A 23,115-nucleotide genomic window follows, 5' to 3' on the forward strand; every position below is an offset into this window, starting at 1 on the left:
TAATATTTGAGTACTTTTTAATGAACAGCTATTTGTCTTTAGACACAAGGAAGATGAAAATGCAACCAACTTCTGAGAGTCCCTTGCTTTTATTTCATCCGTTGGCCCCTTCTCTGTTAGTATGTGCACCAAGCAGAACCAGGAACAGGATTAATATTTATAAATCTCCACTTTACTCATTCACTCTTCTGGTTCAATATGTAGTGTGTGGAGATAATGGTTACAATCACTCTATAAATTGAAGTTTCAGAATTTTCTATACATTCTATTATTTATATTCTCTGGAACCTAGCATTTCTTCCTGCTGTCAGGAATTAGATTTACTACTTGTCTCCTCTTATAACCAGAGTAATTTATCCTTAAAATAACAAATCTAAGACTTTGGGCCTTAAACCATTTTTATAAAATTTCAAAACAAACTTGGGGGAAAGTTTGATCTGATAGGAGACCACCCAAATAATCCAGAAGTAGATATTTCTATGAAGTATCAATTATAAAATCTTCATTTCAAAAAATAGATCCATATAGGCAATTCTATACCATGTTTCAGACTCGAGTATGGGGAATATTTTCCATGTGTGGAGCAACATAAAACATCTTAGAAATTTGTTTGAACAAGAAGTAAATCTTAATTTTAAAAATGGAAGCTTTTAGTCGATATCTATATAATTATAGTTCTTCCATATTAAATAATATTAGCAACAGGTAAAGCTTCCACTGTTGGAAATGCCTTAGACCAAAGAGCCATACAGTGATGTAACAGATAGGAGTCTTCCCTTACTGTGCAGTATGCTATCCCCTCTCCCGGACTAATGACCAGATAGATAAGATTTCTATGATGCCCAAGAGGAAGACGCTTTTCTAGTGTATGTACATAATAAATACATTATAAAGAAATATATTTGCATACTAAATATTCTAAGCAATGTATTTTGTCAAATTGTCTCGTATGTGTCATATATACACAGAGAAGCATGCATGAATATACACACATAGTATTTTAGCAGAGAAATGTACTCCACAGGGGTAAACAGATACTCTGCTATGCCCTTGAAGAAATTATGCAACAGGAGTCATTTTTTTCTTATTTTCCAAAAAATGATAAGAAGGGCAAAACCACCTAAGGCTTTAAAGCAAAACATTATGCAAATGATTATGACACTGGAAATGTTCCTTAGCTGATGTTCGTGTTTATAACAAGAGGTGGAATAGAACCCAAATAGCCAATTAATTTAATGGAATAAAAAACATTCATTTCAGTGAAGGGAAATCAGTCAAATGAGTAATTTCACATATAGAAGAAAAATTTCAATTGATTGTTTCACTTTGCAACACTTGAATTGAAAAGAAAAATGTGTTCACCTTGAAATTTCTCTGCACAGATTTGTATTCTGTCAGTAATGCCTTTGTCTTTGGCTCATAACATCCTCCCTGTTGATAAAGGATGCTCTTGGATGAGTTTTGAATGTGTAATCAGGCAAATAAACAAAGTGGGATTGAAATCTACTCTGCAGATATCAGCCTCCTCCTTTGAGGTTCAAGGCTCCTCTAATCTTTGACTCCAATGATGCATTAAAGGTGAGAGTTGTGGTTATTTGTTCCAGTCTCCCTGAAATTTGACCTGTGGTGAAAGAAAAGTTGTTTTTTTTTCCTTCCTACCCCTCAAGCACACTTCATATCCTTTTCATATTTTCACAGTCACCCTGCTACCCCAGCCATTTTCTGCATTACTGATTTGTGGTTTGCGCTACACAAAATGGTCTGCTTAGGATGTAGTGTAAATGAAGTCAACAAGGTACTCACCAGGCCGGATTCACACCCACCATCATCACCATCCTCAGAGCAATCCTCTTGTGCAAATTCCATTTTTCTATTGATGTTGCTAAACAGATGACTCCAATTAACAGCAGGTGAAAGTCTTTGAAGTAAGAAGAGGCCACCTGAAATTGCAGTTAAACCCACAGATTACGTATCTTGCTAAGAGAATGATGTACAACTAAGACACTCATCGGTTACCACACTTAACTGTGACCTTGAACTATATCATTTTCTATTGTGTCAAAGAACAGGTAAATGTATTTTACTAAAAATTTAAATATGGTTATGGTTTTATTCAGAAATACAGCTATTAAAAGCATGCAGGGAAATATGCATACACAGGACACTAGATTTTTAAATATGAGTCATTTCATATAAGTGGTCATAATTTCTCCATCTATGAACTGATGTTACTTTTAAAATGCCCTGTGCTGGAGTACCAATGACTTAAATGTCAGAAAATTCCACATCAATCCCACCTGCCAGGGTTCAGCCCACATGGTGGCCAGGTCCCAGAAGGAGATAAGAAGCTGACGAGGGATGGATGAGCCAGGCATGATGGTTGAATCTTACAGCCTGACTAAACAGCGGTCAAAGTGCTTCTTTATTTATACAGAACTCAGTAAGCAGGAATCCAAGTTGTACCAAAGCATAGATCATATCATTTTTGTTTCCAGACATGTGTTTAACTTACTCTTGAACATCTGGGGTCATAAATTTAGTTGTCATTAATAAGCTGTGACAGAACAGTGTTATCTTTTACAATCATTTTTACTCAACATCCCCATAAACCAATTTTTAAGAATCTAGAGGCATTCTGGGTGGTGGTGGTGCACGCCTTTAATCCCAGCTCTTGGGAGGCAGAGGCAGGTGGATCTCTGTGAGTTTGAGGCCAGCCTGGTCTACAAGAGCTAGTTCCAGGGCGGGCTCTAAAACTACAATGAAACCCTGTCTTGAAAAACCAAAAAGAAAGAAAGGAAGGAAGGAAGGAAGGAAGGAAGGAAGGAAGAATCTAGAGGCACATGTAAGTCTGTTCCTAGACTGATAGCTTTTGCAGCTTCAGAGACACTAGACCAAAAGAAAATCTCCAAGCCAGCCCGGGCAGATAGCCATTACTAAAAAGTTATTAGTAACTCTTAATTGTCAAAGTGCCCAAGAAAAATCTCTTGGCCAAAAGTGCTTCAGTTATTACTCAGTTTCTGTCATAATTTAATGTTTTGCATTTTATATCTTTATTGAATTTCTTTCTATGTCTAACCCTTGGTTGTAAGACATCATAGTGGCTCTGCCTGAGCTAACTTTTCTAAGAAAGGGAGGTCCTGACACTTCATTTTTTGGTCATCTTTCTTCATCATTTTTTGTTCATAAATGTATGCCCCTGTGTAAGGCAGAGGTAACCGTAGCTAATCTAACTTTGTTGCTGTATATATCACATAATTGCCTGAATGTATAGTAGGAAGAGATTTGTAATCTGATCTGTGGCTAACTTCTGTAGCCACCAAATCTTGTAGACCTTTAAGTCTACTTTGTTTTGGTTCTCTTGTTCCTGAGTGAGTACAGGGCAGATGTTTCAAGAATATTTCCTAGCCTTATAAAGAGACTTCTGACTTCTTTATGGGTGTCACAACCTCCATAGAACCTAGACAACAATGAGGTCCCTAAGAGAGACATATAGAGATCTAATCTACATGGGTAGTAGAAAAAGACAAGATCTCCTGAGTAAATTGGGAGCATGGGGACCTTGCGAAAGGGTTGATGGGGAGGGGAGAGGTAGGACAAGGGACCAGAAAAAAAATGTAGAGCTCAATAAAAATTTTTTAAAAATTAAAAAATTCAAGTAGATAAGTATATTTTCTTAAGGGGGCTATCTTCCAAAGGAGAGGAGCTATGCTCAGGACTTTACTAGAAAGCTTAGAAGCAGTACTCCTTGAAGAAGGCATAAATGCTTAATAAGAAATTTTCCTTCAATCCAATATCCTCAAATTGTACGAACATTAAAATTTCCCCAAAGTATACAACAGGTGGAGATTAAAACCTAAAGAGGCATGGTGGCCATCATACGGCTCAGCTTTGCTTGGTTTGTGTCAAGCAGCTGTGCTGGCTTTATGACTTCTGCCATTCAATCTTCATCCTCACCAACCCAAATACACATCTTTATCACTGCCTCTTTTCTAAGAACTATAATCTTCTTTCATATTCGAATGATTTCATCTTGAAAATCTTTTATTACATTTTTTTTTAAAAATCCTTACCCAAAGGCCATCATTTTAAACCACTTTAACTTACTATCACTCAGAGAGAAACAGTGCCCAGACACTTTGAGCAACCATTTGCCTAAATAATTCCAAAAAATTCCCAATATGTTAAATGCAAATTTCCCCACTCCATGAGAATTGTGTTCAATCAAGTTAAAAATCTCAACTCTTAAAGTACTATCTTTCCCCCACAGACCTTTATAAAGCCTTTAAATGATCATTTATCTTCTTTTTCAAAAAGTGGCCTAGCGTACTGTCCATTTTCAGAATTTCTTTACTTTAAAAAAAAATTCACTTGAAACATGCTAGAAGGAAGCATCTCATGCAACTGAAATTTAGGAAAATTGACATTAGGAAATGCTTTATAAAATCAAATCACAAAGCTGTGATGAAAAAAGGGGATTGGCCGAGAAAATATCCTCACAAATGCCTGGCAAAACAGAAGGAGAGGGATAAACCCAAACTATTCTAATGCCATGGAAGACAAAGAGAAAAGAAAATGAATTCTGGTGGTGATTTTGCTATTTTGAATTATATTAACATTTATAAATGGCCTGACTTCAGTAAAATAAAAAAAAAAGCTGATACTATCCCTTGAAACTGGAAGCAGACAAGCAGAAACCTGTACAATGTTTGTGAAACAATGACTTTTTAAATGTATTCTAAGTGTTTGCTATTTATTTTTGGTAGTAATTGGGTAATAAGTATAATAATATTATTTTGTTTATTACTGTAACCTTTAAAATGTATCTGCCATCCATCCTAAAGTGTTAAGGAAACAGAGGGTGTGCAGTCTTTGTCTGGCCACATGAGCGCACGGAAAGTGGGTTAAAGGAATTAAGTCGAGCACAGGGAGACAAAATATGTGTTTTCATAGATGGAAACTGAGGGAGAATGCTGGCCAGTAGAAGTTAGAATGACGAGTGGAAAGAAGGAAGTTTAGAGGGTGACTACCAAGAACTATTAGAATAGAGGTCTACATTCAAATATTCTAAAGCACAATATGTTAACTAGAGCTCAACAATTGATTACATCTTTTTGAAAAAAACTGGAAGAGAAGAATTCAACTTCACCACATAAAGAAATGACAAGCATTGGAGGAGCTGAAGAAGCTCTCCTCTGAGACAAAATGAAGGAGCTGTCTGATGGGTTCTTCCCCATGAGAACTTCTTCAGTGGTGAAACATCTGGGATTTAAGTAGGTCCTGCTATCTTTCTGACCCATTGTGTTTCCTTTCTTTACCATATCTTGCAACTGCTTTCTTAATGCCATGTTCCCTGTCTTACCCCCAAAACCACATGTCGTGTGACTTCAGAAACTTGATGTTTTTAGATCATCGTATGTCCTGACACAAAGTAGAAACTCAGGAAATAGTATTAAATAAATTAAAGAGGAAGGGTAGGAAATTATTTCTATGCTCCTATCCTTCCACATGTGTTTATTCTGTTCTAAACCTTCTAGCCAGCTAACTCTATGTCATTACTTGGCAATAACTGTTTTAGTATATTGATTTTCTAGTGTGTCTATACTTGTGAACAACCTTTTTCCTCAATAGCTTGTTCCTTGCTCTTTGAGAAATTTTTTTCTTGCCTACTTTGAAATGTTTTAAATCTGTTCTCACAATTAAATTTACTCTGGAAAGTTCCGTGTGCGCTCTTGTTGTTTCATATATCTAAAGGAAAATTCTAGAGAGATAATTCCTATCTCTGCATGACTAACATACACACTATCAATATAGTAGAAATCAACTTCATACTTGCTGAATGAGTAGTGAGTACAGCCCTATGCTCTTTGTATCCTGATAGAGAAGTCCAGGCTCCAGAATATGAAACCAATGGACACTTTCATTTCCACATACATCTAAAAGCACAATAACTCAAAATGACACCCATGTTCTCAACCCAAATATCCTACAATGTCTTCCTCTTATTCCGTGTCTCAGGAAGAATGAAACGACATCCAGTCTGTTGCCTAAGTCAAATTCCAGAGTTATCTGTGATTCCCTTTTCATTTATATATGTTCTGTTCCTTGTATATTTTCTTTTTTTTAATTTATTTATTAAGGATTTCTGCCTCCTCCCCGCCACCGCCTCCCATTTCCCTCCCCCCCTCCCGATCAAGTCCCCCTCCCTCATCTGCTCGAAGAGCAATCAGGGTTCCCTGACCTGTGGGAAGCCCAAGGACCGCCCACCTCTATCCAGGTCTAGTAAGGTGAGCATCCAAACTGCCTAGGCTCCGCCAAAGCCAGTACGTGCAGTAGGATCAAAAACCCACTGCCATTGTTCTTGAGTTCTCAGTAGTCCTCATTGTCCTCTATGTTCAGCAAGCCCGGTTTTTATCCCATGCTTTTTCAGACCCAGGCCAGCTGGCCTTGGTGAATTCCCGATAGAACATCCCCAGAACCTGGAAACAACCTAGATGCCCTTCAATGGAAGAATGGATGAAGAAAGTATGGAATATATACATATTAGAGTATTACTCAGCAGTAAAAAACAAGGACTTGAATTTTGCGTACAAATGGATGGAAATAGAAAACATTATCCTGAGTGAGGTAAGCCAGACCCAAAAAAAGGACACAGGATGTACTCACTCATATTTGGTTTCTAGCCATAAATAAAGGACATTGAGCCTATAATTAGTGATCCTTGTATATTTTCTATATTTATAAATGCATTGAGTCTTCTCTAGGCACAAATAATTACCTTAATTAAGGTCCCCATCTTTCTTTTTATAATCCACTCTAAACCACCATTACTCGCTTTTCTACAGTGTGAATCTAGTCACATTATTGACCTTTCTGTGCCCTTTCAGTTCATTCTGTGGTATCTAAGACCAAAACCTTTATTATCCGCTTGTCATACTTAACAAGATGAGTTTCACCTCATCGCCCCAGTTCAGTCTTTGACCACCTCATCCAACTGCGTTCTGTTTATAGATTTCCCCAAACACAAAAATAATTTAGTATTTGCTTCCAATTTAAGATGGAATGGCCTTTCTGCATTTCTTCCAAACTCCTAATTTTCTTTCATGGATTAAAATGGACGGTAAATCTCCAAAGATTCCTTCTCTGGGAACCTAAGTTGGACTGCATGGTATTTCTCCATGTTATTACAAAAATCAGTGCCTATTATATTGATTTTTTTTCACTTAATCTCCCTTTCACTAGACCAGATAATTTTGAAAATAGAATGAATTATATTGATCAGGTAGTTTTGAACTTAGTATGTACATAGCACATATGGTTTATGTTTAATAGATTTTTTTAAATTATCAAGTCCCTAGGTTCAAGAATCTTGTAAGTTATTAAATGAAAAGAAACAAGTTAGCCGAGAAGGCAAGACAGTGTCAGGGGTATATGTGGGATACTTCTTCAAGGCATAATTAACTTCCAGCATAAGAGACCACCTTTGTCCAGAAATATGGGAAGTCATCCTGCAAGACCTGATACTCGAATTTTAAAAGGTACTCTAACCTCTTTTTGAGTTTGGCTTATCGAAATAACTCCATGACTGCTCTGGCATAATACTGCTGTTTCCAAAACTGTATATATTAAACTATAAAATGAACATAATATTGGCTCTTCTTTCTTATGAAAGGATAGCATGAGCTTCTTGCTCCTTCACCGCAAGTAAAACATCAAGGCAACATCTACAGGGCAGAAAGTTAAGACTTAACAGACACCAAATCTTATTGATGTTTTTACTGTGTGTGTTTGTGTGTGTGTGTGTAAATCCTATGGAAGCTGGAAGAGGATATTGGATCCCCTAGGACAGGATTTATAGGCGATTGTGAGTTAGCCATTGCCAGTTCACGGAACCATACTCTGATCCTCTACGAGAGCAACAAATGCTCTTTGCTGCTAAACCATCTATCCAGACACTCTACTGGTATTTTGATCTTGTAGTTCTCAGCCTTCAGACCCATGAACAATTAAATTTCAATTGTTTGTAAGTTCCCGGATAAGAGACTATTGTTATTTTGTTTTAGAAGCCGAATGAATAATTTGTAAATTTAAAATTATATTCTGCTCAGAGTTACATAATAAAATCTCACACTATCTTTCTTTATCCGTACCAGCATGTCACCCTACCTAATCTCTCGTGTATTCCATGTGGTATATTACCTCTAAGTTAGTTATTAGTAACCTTTTTTGTTATCAGATTGATTACTATGGTACCAAAGTACTTATATTAAGTAATTCTTATTTTAATTACCACTGGATCTCAAGCAAAAGAAGACAGCAGGATATAAAATACGAGGTGGGTGGTCCTTGGACTTCCCACAGGGCAGGGACCCTGATTGATCTTTGGGCTGACAGGGAGGGGGACTTGGTTGGGGGAGGGGGAGGGAAATGGGAGCAGGGGGCGGGGAAGAGACAGAAATCTTTAATAAATAAATAAATAAATAAAAATAAAAATAAAATTAAAAAAGGCCAGATTAACTCTGGAACTACGTGAGAGCACTGAAGATCACATGAGAAAAATTCATAGTCCATGTGGAGTTCAGTACTGCTAACAGTTTGGGGGCAATTTCTGGGCATCTTGAAATAGATGCCCTGAAAATGAGGGGCAAAATACTGCATTAATAAGTGATTAAGCACCAGAATAAGTTCAGGACTGTAAGATATTCTTTTTATGGTTATGAGGGGACCCTGAGAAGGGTCTGTATGTAGCCCTGGCTGTCCTGGCATTTTGTGTGTATACCAGTCTGACCTCAAACTCACAATTATCCACCTGGCTCTGCCTCTGGAGTGCCGGTGTTAATTGTATGCATCACCATGTGCAGCAAGTTATTCTTGTAACCAATTTAGTTCTTGAGGGACTATCATGCTTTTAAAAAGATAGATGGTAAATTTTCTATATTTTTGGTGTCATAAGGTCTTTGTACAATTATTCAACTTTGTGGGTGACATGCAAGAGCCAATGATAATATATAAATAAATGGCCAACGTTTTCAAACTTCAGTTTGAAAATTAGGTACCAACATGGATCTGCCCTTAGGTGTATAGATTACCAGTCCTTTACCAGCAAAGTATGATCTAATTTGTAAACAAATTTAGAGATTAAACTTAAAGAAGGAGGTCCATATTCTTTGTTTGCTCATGTAGAGCCTAGGTTCTAGTTTTTCATAAGGATCAGATAGACTTAAGAAAGAGCATTGTGTACAGATTAACTGTCCAGGAAATAGTAGCAAAAAAAAATTGCTCTGAAGGAATCAGGATGTGGCTCATCTTCTGGTAGATTACTTCCTAACATACACAGATGCCTGGGAATACACAAAGTCTTGGGTTTTAATATCAGCATCAAGTAAACCATAGCCTGGTGCATGTCTATAATCTCAGACTTGTACTCAGAAGGTAAATGTAGGAGGATAAGAAAAAGGTTCAGGTCATCCTTGGTTACATAGTTAATTGTTGAGGCTAGCATTGGATACATGATCAGATAGATAGATGATAGATAGATAGATAGATAGATAGATAGATAGATAGATGAAGGAAGTTTTGGTGCTTTAGAAATGACACTGATAAATATAACTATTTGGCGAGAAAAATGGATATGTCAAGTAAAATTCATGAGATTTAAAGTCTACTTACAAGATCAAGATAGCTGCATTGCTGCCCGCAAATAGGATTTCATCTAAAAATATGGAATTTTTCAATCAGAACACCTGGGTTCCTGCCTAAGCATATAATTTATCAGCTGAGCAACCCTTGAACAAATCAATAAAAAGTCATAAAAAGTAGTTCTTCACATTGACTGTGAGCTAAATAAGAATGCTTCTTAAAAATGTGCTTTGTTGGTTAAAATTAATATGATTATATAGTTCATCTTAAAATATTTATTTCTTCTGTTTTCTAAACACAATGATAAATTTTCTGGTCTTCATATTTAATGACTTAGCAGCAAATTTGACAGCCTTATCACTGCTTCATCCTTGAAGCATTTCCTTCACTTGCAGCCCCTCTGGTTTTCCACGACTCTGCTTCACTTTTCTGTCCTTACTCCCCTACATGATCTCATGTCAGAGACTTTAAAAAACATCTATATGCAGATGACTGTCAGTAACTAATATCTCCAGATGAACCCATGTCTCAGGAACCCTGAACTTTTGAGCTGTATCCACATCTATTTTCAACATCTTCGCTTAGGTACCCAATAGGCATTTTACGTGTAAACATCCAGCAATGAATCCCAAATTTCAGTCCTCTCCACAGCCAACCTGCTTCTCCCACAATGACTCCACTGTCATGGGATGCAATTCCATTTCTCTACCTGACAGATCAAAAACCCAGGATGTATCCTTGAATCTCTTCTTTCAATTGTATGTCATATTTAATAAATAGAAGAAGTCAGTTGTCTTTTCTTTCAAATTTCATTAAGCCAGTGTGTGTGTGCGTGTGTGTGTGTGTGTGTGTGTGTGTGTGTGTGTGTGTGTGTGTGTGATAGCTCTGTTCTGAGTTACCATGGTCTCCACCTCACTTGCAGTAGCTTGCCTGTCTCCTTTCTGCTTAGGTTCTCAATATAACAGCTCAAATTATTCTTTGAAAATCATTGTCAGGTTAAAAAAAAAGTGTTACCTTTTTTGCTCAAAATTCTCCATTAAGTTTCTACTTCCTCAACTGGTAAAAGCTTGCTGTGACCTTCTTTGACCATGGCCAGCCCAAATCTTACTACCATTTTGACCCCCTGACCCCATAGTTGATATCACATTTATTTCTTTTACTATAGTATACTGGCCTGACTTGAGGCCTTTGTACTGGGTGTTTCTCCCTTCAGTGGGCATTTATCAATATGCAAATGCATAACTTCTTTATCTCCAGTAACTCTTTGTTCAGATACATAGGTTGTTCTACCTTGGTAAAAATTCCTATTAGATTAAACAATGCTATCTAAAATTGCTACTCCTTCTGATCTTCACTAACTTTTTGCATTTATCTGTATTATCAATTGCATTTCTTGTGTGTGAGTATGTGTGTGTGTGCATGATGTATCCATGTGTGTGTACCCATGTATGCAAGTGCTTGTACTTAAGCCTGCATATGTGGAGTCAAGAAGAAGGTATCTGTATATTTATCACTCTCTACCTTATTTTCTGAGACAGGTTCTCTCACTGAATTTTTGGCTCAAAAATTGTGTAGATTGGCTTACCACCATGCACCTCCTATCTCCTACCTCCCTGGAGTTGACATTATAGGCTTATGCTGCTGCATCTGGCTTTTTGTGTGGGTGCTGGGCTCCAAACTTATATCTTTGAGTTTACATAACAAGCACATTAAACATTAAGGCCCTATCAATTACATTTCTAGCAAACTATTCAACTCGTCTATTCATCAAATATATTATTTACTCTCTCCATTCCCCTAAAAAATAGGTAATTTTTCTCTATTTTTATTGATAAAATTTTCCCCAAGTTTTATTTATTAATGTTTTCCAAGTGTCTGGCAGGCTTCACCACATAAATATTTATTGAATGACTGAGTAAATAAAAACTATATATGCATAGATTTTTCTTATGTATTTTATTTATAAGCGTATTTTCAACAATACCAATACTAATATCTGTTGTAGAAGATCAAATTTATCACACACGACTATTTAGATATTTAGGTATAATTCAAACAGTATTAAAAACTCAATAGTTGTTGGTAGCTTTCAATTACAGTAATAGGCATAGCAAGGTTTGAATATCCAGCACTGGCCTTAAAGTAGGTAAGACCGTAACTATGGTGGCCAATAAGGGACATTCTTAGGGCTTTCCAGTTGAATGAAGATCTTCATCTACTCAATGATAGATTTGATATTTGAAACTCAAAATATGGGGCACAATGACAGGTAGCACTCTCAAAACTGTTGATATAAAAACTCATAGGTGTTATATCAGCATTTGAAAATTATTTTACGTATTTTATTTGATTGTACAGCTTGACTTATCACTTCATGTTTCACTTACAGATGATAAAAAGGAATAATTAAGATACATTACAAAGATCATACACATATGTAGGATACATATCAACTACTCAACTCACATCTTTCTTTTACTAAATTTGTAACCGTGTCCATACAAGCTTTGGATGTATGTTAAGTCAGACATTTACTTTTTAAAGTTTCATCGTCCATTGTAGAAAAAAGATCACAAGATGAATATTTAACGTTAGTATGGACTTTGGTTTATTGATACAAATTAAAGGTCAATTTTGTTATATGTATATTTCTACTCTTATTTAAGGAATTATGTTTATACAGCTCATTTAAAATGCAACATATAATTTAAAATTATGGATTAATAGATAGTCATCTATAATATTCAAACTTGTAGTCATATTAGTTAGGTCTTCTAGATAAACAGATATACATTTCAGTTAGACAGATAGTTTTCAACACTTCAAAGACCAACAGAATATGACATTTGAAAGGTTTCAAGAACTTAGACTTTTCTAGACAGTGAAACATGTCTGCTTCTGGCAGCACCAATTATTTCAAGAGGATGATGGGAATCAAAGAAGCTCTCTATAGAGTTTGTTAGTCATTTGTGCAAGAAACTGCTCTTGCCTGAACTGCTTAATATGCTGTATGAGCTGGACATTCAGGACCCACAGAAAAATGACTGCTGAACTTGCCTAAAGAATGTGAGATAGTCTTTCAGGATTTCTGCTTCATGAAAGAGTCTGAATGACATTATCAGGACACAGAAGAAAGTGAATGACAAACTGCCAATAGATGCAAAGCAGTCTTTCAAAGTTCTTGCTTCATGGAGAAAAGTCTGCTAGAAACTATGGGCCTGTAGGCTGAAGATGGATGCTCGCAACATTGCAGAAGAACTTTGGGTATCTGTCCAGGTAGCAAGATGTCTTTGTCAGTTCTAGAGTTTTGAAGTTGCTTACAATGCATTTTCTATTTACTTAGGTAATAGTATATCTTTCTGGGATCTTCGATGGAGTTGAAGACAGATAGTTATAGTTATAGTTTTCCTTAGTTATGATAAAAGATAAATTAAATATAAAACAGTAGACTCACAAAAAATATTGTAACTGTAATTCTTGCTTGATACCTGTTTTATTATGTGTAATTATACTATGTTAAATTTTAAACCTTCCTTTTTATTTACACAGAAAAGGGAAGATGATATGGGATTCCCCTTTGTGTGCTATAAACCATTGGTTAATAAAGAAGCAGCTTTGGCCTATGGTATGGCAGAATTGGTTTAGGCAGCAAAACTAAATGAGTGCAGGGGGAAAGAAGGTGGAGTCAGAAAGATGCTATATAGTTGCCGAGGAAAATGATACCAGAACCTTACCAGTAAGGTAACCTAACCTTGTGATAATACACAGATTAATATAAATGGGTTAATTTTAGATGTACGAGCTAGCTAGGAATATGCCTGAGTCATTGGCCAAACAGTGCTATAGTTAACATAGTTTTATGGGATATTTGGGTCTGGGTGTCCAGAAAACAAAATTACAGTTGCCGTTTATATATCACCACTAAAAGTCCTAAGGTCTTTGACTTCCTGTAAGCTCCCATTCCACTCACTAGGCAAAGGGACTCAAAGAGGTCCTGTGCTGTATGCATTTCAAAAGACTGAAACACATCATACCAGAGTATAAATGGTTCATTTATTTGCTTTTGCAATACTCCAGCTATTTCTAAAATGGTCTGCTTTTGTCAGTCTACTAGCTACATTAATTATTTATTGAGTAGTTACTTTGTAGCACATTTAATATTTACCATAGTATTGTCAATTTGATGAGATCTAGATTCATCTGGTGTACAAGCCTTTGGAGATTCCAATAAGGAATTTTCTAGATTAGATCAGCCTCTGGGCATACGTGAGATGAATTATCTAGATTAGGTTAGCCTTTAGGCATACGTGAGATAGACTATCTAGATTAGGTTAATCTCTAGGCATATGTGAGATGGATTATCTAGATTAGATCAGCCTCTAGGCATGCCTGAGTTGGATTATCTAGATTAGGTCAGCCTTTAGGCATGCCTGCAATGGATTATCTAGATTAGGTCAGCCTCTAGGCATACGTGAGATGAATTATCTAGATTAGATTAGCCTCTAGGCATACGTGAGATGGATTATCTAGATTAGGTTAGCCCCTAGGCATACATGAGATGTATTATCTAGAATGAGCTAGCTGAGGCAGAAAGATTTGGCCACTGTGGGCTACAACACTCTATGGACTTCTATCCTGGATGGAATACAAAGGAGAAATTGTACTGAACACTAACATCCATTGCTCTCTACTTCCTGACTACAGACATAATATTACCAGCTATGTTAAATTCCTGCTGTCAACATTTCCCCAGAATCATTGACTCTACACCCAAACTGTGAGCCAAAGTACATTATCCCTTCCTTAATTTGCTCATTCCAGGATTCTTTACCACAGCAACAAAAAAACATAGCTAATTAATTAACTGATTTAATTTTCAGTAATGTTGACAAACCAGAGATAGTTCTGGGATGAGAAAAGAAGATAGGGTGGTAGGAGTGATAATGTTGGAGGTGTTAGGTTTGAAGAGAGGAGTTATGGTCTAGAGATCATAAAGACTGGAGGTAGGGATTACATTAATTTTAACATGCAAAAATATGCTGTGTGCAAAAGAAAGATGATTTGTATTTGCAGAACAGTTGTGAGGTAAAAGTTGCATGGCTCAATGTAATTGAACATCAGACTTGGTTTAAATAAAACTGAATTTTTGGAAATCAAAATTGCCCCCTCTGTGAGTTACTGAAAACCTACAATCAAAAAGACATGGAGTATTGTCATTTGTAGGACATAAATGGAGGAGATGCCTGCCCTAGGTGATAGTTGTCCCAGGTCTCTTTCCACCTCTCAGACCCTAGGTTTGGTGATGATGTCACCTTTAAGAATAAAGATTTCTGAACATGTACTGCCAGACACAGTGGTACGACAACAATTATCTCCCACATCATATTTTCTGTGCCTGATTGGTCTTACTCACCCATCAGCATGTTAGGCCATTTCAGAAACTGAGATTTTGGGTCTCAGATTCCTCAGAAGCTGAACATCAGCCTAGAAGTAAGAGGAATTGAAGGATAACCCTTGCCACACTCACCTCCGAACCAATCATAATAAGAAAGAAGGGAAGCAAAATCAGGATGAATGTAGAAAACCAGTATGAAAAGAGGAACAAACAGGGTCATAAGTACAAAATGATTTTGGATCCAACAGGGGGAAGAAGAATGTGAAAATGAAGTAGGAAAATCTTGTCTCATAGGAAGAGTTTAACGAAGACTGTCACATTAAAGACGTGTGAATATCCAGACAATAGCATTGGACCAAAGCAGAAAATGGAAGAAAAGGTGGATGGTACTGACTGGGTTGAACTTGAACTCCTTCCGATGAATGTTGGTACTCTAAGTTAGGCAACTGTCTGCTAACTAGAGACTAAATGGAGATAAGTGCTTTGCTTTCAGGGTCTTTTGTGTATTAAATGAAAACTGAATCTATTTCCTTTAGCTGGACACCCTTAGACTGTATAAAGTTAAAAAAAAAAAAAGCAGCTCTCAGCATGAATAAACTCCTCCCAGCAAAAACAAAATAGAGATACACATCAAAGTTAATTTTGCTTTGTCTTCTGAAATACCAGGTTTCCAGAAAAGAAGACAGTGAAGGTTTCTCTTCATTAAAAGCAGAAAGTGTTTCCTCCTTTTGTGTGTGTGCTGTCAGTTCAAATTCTGAGGACTAGTCTGAGACTATTCAGGATGTAAATGGGTGGCCCCTTTTGCTGAGAAAGAGGCACCAGATAAAAGTGTCAGCAAGAGAAGATGGGCACAGTTTCTTTTACAGACACTCATGACTCAAGTTCTGCCCTGTTTGCCCCCAAAAGTAGACAAGCACGCAGAATCTCAGAGGGGGAGCATGTAGATAATTTGGGGGCACTTATGAAGAGCCCTTACGTCAGGATCATGGCTCCTTTTAAAGGCAACGTTTCTCAAACGATGTCACCACACACAACAAGCAATCAAATTCTGAAGACATTTGAAGGAGAACTTACATGTGTGGAAGACATGATCCCAAACATGGGAAACATTAAACCAGGCAGTAGAGCTGTGACTGACAGGGGTAAGGCTTCTGTGACCCAAAAGATGGCAACAACAAAGAGGACGTAGGCACATTCTGCTTCCTGCAAAGAATTAAGACAAGACATCAGGTGAAAAATGAAATGAGCCCCAGAAATCACCTTTCAAATAATAGAACATTTGCTGGATGCAACTGAGAGAGGGAGGTTGTGGAAATGTCTCTGTTGTTTAGTTACCACCACATAGTTGTTTTTAAGGGCTTTGGAGAAGAAGTTAATAAACATGAAAACTGGAAACCTGGAAAATTTTCCATTTTTTTTCATATTTCCCTCTGAACAGAATATCTTAGAATCAATTTTCTTTGCTCAAGTTAATTAGTGCACATGGATGTCTGTCTTTGCTCTCATTTGGCATCTCAAATGTACTTGGAGTGTTGTTGGAAAGCAGAACTAGGCAGGCTGGAGACATTTCTTCATGATATACCTTTCCGTTAATTGAATTACTTTTCTCTTTTAGCTGCATGTGTTTGGATGGAAACTGCATTCGTATTTTCTAACCAAAAGTGGGAAATCAACCTAGAAGAAAAGACTTCCTGGAGCGATGAGACAGGTGGCTCAGATGAACCTGAATGCAGCTTCTAAGCGTGTGAATCTAGGGGTGCAGGTTCATGTGCTTAGGAAAAACTGGCTTTTTGAGGAAGGCAGCTGAGTTGCTGCGGAGAGCACAAGGAGGCCCAAAGGGAATCTTAATCTTAATGAAATCTGCTGCTTTGCTTAGCTGGAAACCAGGTTTCTGTTAGGGCACTAAAAGGAAGTGGTAAAATTTACAACCATTGTAACCTGAATAATTTGGTATGAAATCACCTGAAACTTGCCAAACAATCAATAAATGTTGTCATCCACTGTATTGCTGCTTCTTGTTCTTGTGCTGTTTGCTGTCTGAGAACTCTGGGTTGCATTGGAAATTTACTGAGAGAGACTGTGTGCTAGGGTTTTGATGAGGTCTTTTCTTTAGGTCTGCACAATATCCAGCTTCCCTCGCTATGATTCACCAGCATCAAGCTGAATCCTCTGGGCTGGGCATTGGCTCCCCAGCATCCTTTCTCTTTCAGTGAATCTAAGAGAGTCTTAATAAGCCCAGACTCTGCCGCATTTCATTGTGTTATCTTTTTAAAGGAAAAAGAATAAAGGTGTTTTGATGTTGACAGTTTTCACAGAGTCTGCCCCTGTAGTCTTGACAAACAATAAAACAGCAAAATAAAGCAGAGCCTTGACTAAACCCTTCTAAACTGCTCTTGAGAGATTCTGTAGGCACTAGTTTAGTTTAAAATGCCAGTGTATAGGGACGACTGTGTATTTTGTTTTAACGATAACCCATAGATGGCCCCAAAACTTTTCCCTACAACCTTATGCTTCCTGCCGTACTTACAAGAAGACAGCATGGGCCCCTTGGCTATCATATGCTCCCGAGTTATGGCCAACCAGTCTCTTAGTGCTGTTTACTGTTCTTACACTAAGCCTCAGTTCTGCCCCTCTGCCTCCACCCGAGTCCATTAGAGACAAGCTTGTTCCAAGACCAGACCATCTTCTAAGAAGGCAGCTTGATTTCCTCATTCTCTTTCATAAAGCTAAGATTAAAGGCCCATACACCCCGAAAACACTCTACAGCAACTACATATAGCACTCTACACCAGAAAAATAAAAGAAAAAGCCAAATGAGACTGGTGAGTTCTGGTCACCACCTCTAACTTCTACGGTGGGCTTGAAATTTTTCCCTAACAGTCCTAATCTGCTCAGATGGGACAGCTTTGGTAACAGAACAACCAGCAAAATTTCACTTTCTGAATGGTTACATTTCCTGAGAGATTTTCGTATTTTAACTAATGCAACTGTGACTTCATCAAGTAAGCACCTTTTAGTTGTTTTTTTTTATAATAATTCAAAAATTTCAACTTGTATTCAATCATCTTTCCTCTACAACCAGACTTATCCCCATACTTCTTGACATTAATTCTTTTTTTTTTTTTTTTTTTTTTTTTTTTTAGTTTTTCGAGACAGGGTTTCTCTGTGGCTTTGGAGCCTGTCCTGGAACTAGCTCTGTAGACCAGGCTGGTCTCGAACTCACAGAGATCCGCCTGCCTCTGCCTCCCGAGTGCTGGGATTAAAGGCGTGCGCCACCACCGCCCAGCTTGACATTAATTCTTTATCTGCAAAGACGCTTGTTGAGCCAGACATGGTTGCACAGACCCTTAGTCCCAGTTTTTGGGAAACTAAGGAAGACTACCCGAGACTGAAACTTGTCTGGTCTACACAGAAAGACTGTCTCAAAACGGACAGTCTCCTTTTGAGACCCTCGTGATGCATGGCTCTGATCTCTGCCTCTCACTTTGCATCAGACTCTTAACTCACAGCATTTCTGTTTCCCAGGTTGTCTCCCAGTAAGCCACAGGGCCTCCCAGGGGGCTTTTTAATACCCACTTCTGTTCAGATTCAGGACTCTTTACCTTATTTAAAGATCTGAAATAGTTGAAATTCTAACAGGCAAATTCAGATTGTTAGACTCACAATACTTGACTATTTATGTATGTGAAAATTTGTGTATATGTAAAAGTTAGACTCAAGAGTTATAAATCAGTAGATTCTATGTTAAAATACAATGAATTTATGTTTTTAAAAAATGAGAGACTGGGTAACATTAGTATCGTGTTGTGACATAGTTCTCCAGAAACAAAGAGAATTTATCCCTTAGAGAATGCCACCTGCTTTCTCCCTTTACATAGCTTCTCCCCATGCCCTGCTCACCTGCTAAGTTAGCATTTACGTCAATGTCTAATTGCAAACCATTCCCTCCTCTTCTGACTTTCCTGCTTGTGTCCTTATTCCTGAGTTTTTGTATTTACTCATCGTCTTTCTCTGCTTATATCCCATATAATCCATGGACCAGCAATGTTGGATAATGGATTGTTGGATCATTGAATCATGGATCACCTGGGAACTTGCAAGAAATTGTAGGATGTTTGCCTGTTCCTGAATATACTGAAACAAGACCAGAATTTTCAAAGTAACCAAGTGATTTTTATTGATGTTGTTTAGGGTAAAGATTGAAAAGCTATTGGGTATATGATCACTCAGTCTTTTCTTTTTATATTTACCACTTGCTCCAGAATCTTGCTTGCAGGGAATATCCTACTGCCAGGTAAAATCCCTGGATTTATAAGCTATTTGGAAAGCCTGACAATCCTGCAATGTGCAGTCAAAATCATATCCCCTTCATGGTGTTTCCCCAACAACATTTGAACATCAGTTTTTCCATATGATTAATTCACATATAATTATGCAATGTTTCTGTTGTCTCTGTTAGATAATTTGCAAAAATTTGTAGGAATTTTCCATGCCTGAATGAAACTGAAATTCTAGACAAGGAGGGAACACACAGAGTCACCCTTGTCCAGGTAGAGTGAGGGAATTATTTTACCAACCTCAAGCCCACCCTTCGAAGTCTAGTAGATGCTTGCAATACTTTTGGTGTTGTTATATAAACTGCAATCATGGCAAGCATACATTTTAATTCAAATTTTGTTCCAGAGTTAGACAAGTCATTTAGTATTATAAATTCTTGATCAGAGAGACAGAAGTCAGAGTAGTGCTATTTTTATCTTGTTTATGTATTATGACAGAAAACACAGGAAGAAAAGACCTATTGGTCTTGGAATTATGACTATCACAGACATTGCAAAATGTTTTCAAGATCCATGGTACCTTTTTCGAAATGCCATATGTGAAGTGAGCAAAATGAAGGTGGAACAGGCAAGAAAAGAAGAAGGGGAGGAAGAAAAAGGAAGATAAAAAATATTCATGAATTTCCTCAGGACTAAAAATGCCACTTAGTTGTTCAAAAGTCTCTAGATACCCTATTTTCCCTAAAAATATATATTATTTATCTCAGAAAATAAGACACTCATTCAGGGAGAGGAGACTATTTATTATATACTCATCAGACATTCCGTTAGGTCACACAGAGATGATGCCCTGTCCGGTAGCCTAGGATGCTTGCCTGTGCACCTCCCCTGCCCACTCTTGTCTGCCTCCACCTTTTCCTACCGCAGGAAGGTTCGCTCCCACTAAGGGTGATGGAAGTGTTCTGGGAAGACACTGTTCCTTTACAATAAAAACATCAAGGTGCTAAAGCTTTGGAGCAATCTGTTTTCAAAGAGCCTTCAAATTTCTAAAATATTTAGGACAGTTAAAAAAATTACCTAACAGATATGGTTGTTTATCATAGTGAACAAGTATGGACTTGGTCACATTAACTTAATTTTTTTTTAATGTAAAACATTTCTGCGAAAAACTAGTCAGTGTCGCTCCTCTGTATTCTTCCCTGTACTTATCCCCCAGATTTGACCCTGTCTGGCATGAGGTTTGTCACTTTCCATCAGTGTTTGTGTGATTTTTGCTATATAGAGATCATTAATATTTCCTTCTGCTCCTCCTCCTCTTCATCTTCTTTGATTTTCAAAGACAGGGTTTCCTTGTGTAACAGCTCTGGCTGTCCTGGAACTTTCTTTGTAGACCAGACCAACATTGAGCTCACACAGATCCCGTGCCTCTGTATCCCAAGTGCTGGTATTAAAGGCATGCATCACTACCCCGCAAGACTGTTAACATTTTAATAACTCTCTTTTCTTTGTGTGTGGTGTCTGCATTTGTGCTGATTCATGTATGAGTACACCTGCCAGTGCAGACAGGTGTAGGGTCAAAGGTTCATGTTAGAATGCCTTTCTTAACTACTTCTCTTCCTTCTTTCTTGACAGTCTCTTAGTGAACCCAGAGCTCGACATTTTGGCTAACCTGGCTGACCAGTGAGCCATGGCATCCTCCCGTCTCTACCTCCCAGCACAGGGATTACAGAAACACACCACCACACCTGGCTTTCTCATGAGTGCTGGAGGCCCAAACACAGAGACCCACACTTGTGTAGTGAACATTACACATACAGTACCATCTCCCCAGCCCCAACATGCACTTTTAAAATTAGATAATGCTTTATCTGTGTATCATTTTGTGACTTCATTCAGCATTTATATTGGAAAGGCATATATGCTAGCATAGTGTAACTATTGTCAAATTCATTTTAAGTAGATCAAATTTTCCTGTTAAAGAATATATTAGCATTTGGGCATACAGCTTTCTAACTCTCCCTAATTTTTCAATACTATATGGCTGTGAACATCTTTCTACCTAAGCTCCATATGGCTATAGGAAAAAGATTTTCAACCCTAGAACAGAAAGCAAGTAGCAAAATTTCCAGGTGGAAAAGCTCATTTAAACTTTATTAGGTACTTCTATTTTCTAGAAAGATGGTTATACTAATTTATAGTATTGTTGTAGAAAGACAATGTAAAAAATCCCAACTCCCTGCCTTATTGCTGCTTTTCCAAGTTGTTTCTTACAATATTATCATTCTTCTTAATTTCTATGGTTTTTCAGTAAGGTTTCTGACCTATATTGGTAAAACTTTATTTTTCTCAAACTTGCTGTAATAGGCTGAACTTTACCTAAAAAATAAGAATTAGAATCATAGTTTCCTGCTAGGTCTTCATGTACTTCTCCCAGTGGTCCACTCCCCATGTGATGTTCTGTTTTCCACTGTTATAATGGAATACCCAAGACTGGTGGTCTACTTTAGAAGACTGTGATTATCCTTTGATGCTTGGTACCACAATGGGGGAAGTTCATATAAACCAGAGGTTAAGGAGAACCCAGACTGGCCCTTTCCTATAACTTACTCTCATGGGTACTAAGGGTCCACAGAATTAATAGTCCTTCAAGATGACTTTACCCTTGTTATTCCCAAGTACCAGTCTCCACTTCTTAAAAGTGATTTCACTTCTCAGTGTCCTCACATTGGGGCCAACCTTTCAACATATGAGCCCCAGAAAGTCACACTCAATCCATGTCTCATCCCACACAATTGCTTATTGCCTGTTAACCATCTTCCCTCACCACAGGTGCCTGTTTTGTATCCACAGCTGAGCTTAACTCTCGTGCCCTCTGACTACACATCAAAATAATGTACCCGCTTTGCTCTCCCTGACAGTTATGTAGTTTAGCCCCCACCAAATTGTTCTGTGCATGGTACCCACTCCTCTCTTGCTAGCACTAGATTATGATACCCTGGCCTAGAGGATGCTCAAATTCAGATTGGAACTTCCTCTATAACTTCCTGAGCATCCTCTTAGTGGACCCAGAGCTCAACATTTGGGCTAGCCAAATGAATGATCATAATGGCCTGTTTCTAGAAATTCCTATTTAGCCAACCCAGAGTCACCCTGCCCCTTCTTGAATTCCCTCCCCTGTCTGTAGCCAGTGTTCCAGGCCCTTTCTCTTTTACTTCCTCTTGATAGAAGTCTGGTGGAGCAATTGTGGTGACCATTAGGGAGACCTTAATATGTGACATAAGTAGATGTTTCTTACATCACAAAAAGATAACTCTTGGAGGCCAAAATAACCATACTAAAGTAAATGCCCTACCTGCTACGGTTGACATTCAAAGCTTTTGAGGTCCTCATTGCCCTTTTACTGACTGTTGGGGGTCATAGTTTTAGATAATACTATTATTCTTAGCTCTCCTTTGACATTCTGGAAGGATTTTGTTCCTTGAGATTTTCCTCCTGTTGTTGGTGGGTAGATGATTCTTGTCAAATACTTAAGAAACCTAGAGCAAAGGTGCCTAACCCAAGAAGCCTGTCTGTCCCTTGATTTGTTCTCTTGATTGATCTTCAGGACATTTAACACTCTCCAATATCCTTGGAGGAAGTTGTCCTCACTCTCCAATATCTATTCCTTAATATTTGACAGACCACTGGGGTATGTTTTCAAGTGCTGGCAGACTGGAATATGACTTAAAGTCAGAATGTAGAATGTAGTATATCTTGAAGAAATCTAAAATTAATGATGGACATGAGGCCAATTCAAATGTCTTGTAG

At 37.7% G+C, this 23,115-nt stretch overlaps 1 protein-coding gene across 1 annotated transcript in view; it reads right to left on the reverse strand.

The window, feature by feature from the left end:
• Slc13a1 (solute carrier family 13 member 1) overlaps positions 1-23,115 on the reverse strand; it is an 85,902-nt gene that overhangs the window by 51,614 nt on the left and 11,173 nt on the right. Inside the window, exons 2-3 of the mRNA XM_041675668.1 lie at positions 16,106-16,234; positions 1,804-1,940 (exon numbers count right to left, since the gene is read on the reverse strand). Coding sequence (XP_041531602.1) covers positions 1,804-1,940; positions 16,106-16,234 — 266 coding nt within the window. The remainder of the gene's footprint in view (positions 1-1,803; positions 1,941-16,105; positions 16,235-23,115) is intronic.

The sequence above is a fragment of the Microtus oregoni genome, unplaced genomic scaffold, assembly GCF_018167655.1.
Source record: "Microtus oregoni isolate MIOR12 unplaced genomic scaffold, Mior012 000026F_ref0000081, whole genome shotgun sequence".
NCBI classification, from domain to species: Eukaryota; Metazoa; Chordata; class Mammalia; order Rodentia; family Cricetidae; genus Microtus; species Microtus oregoni.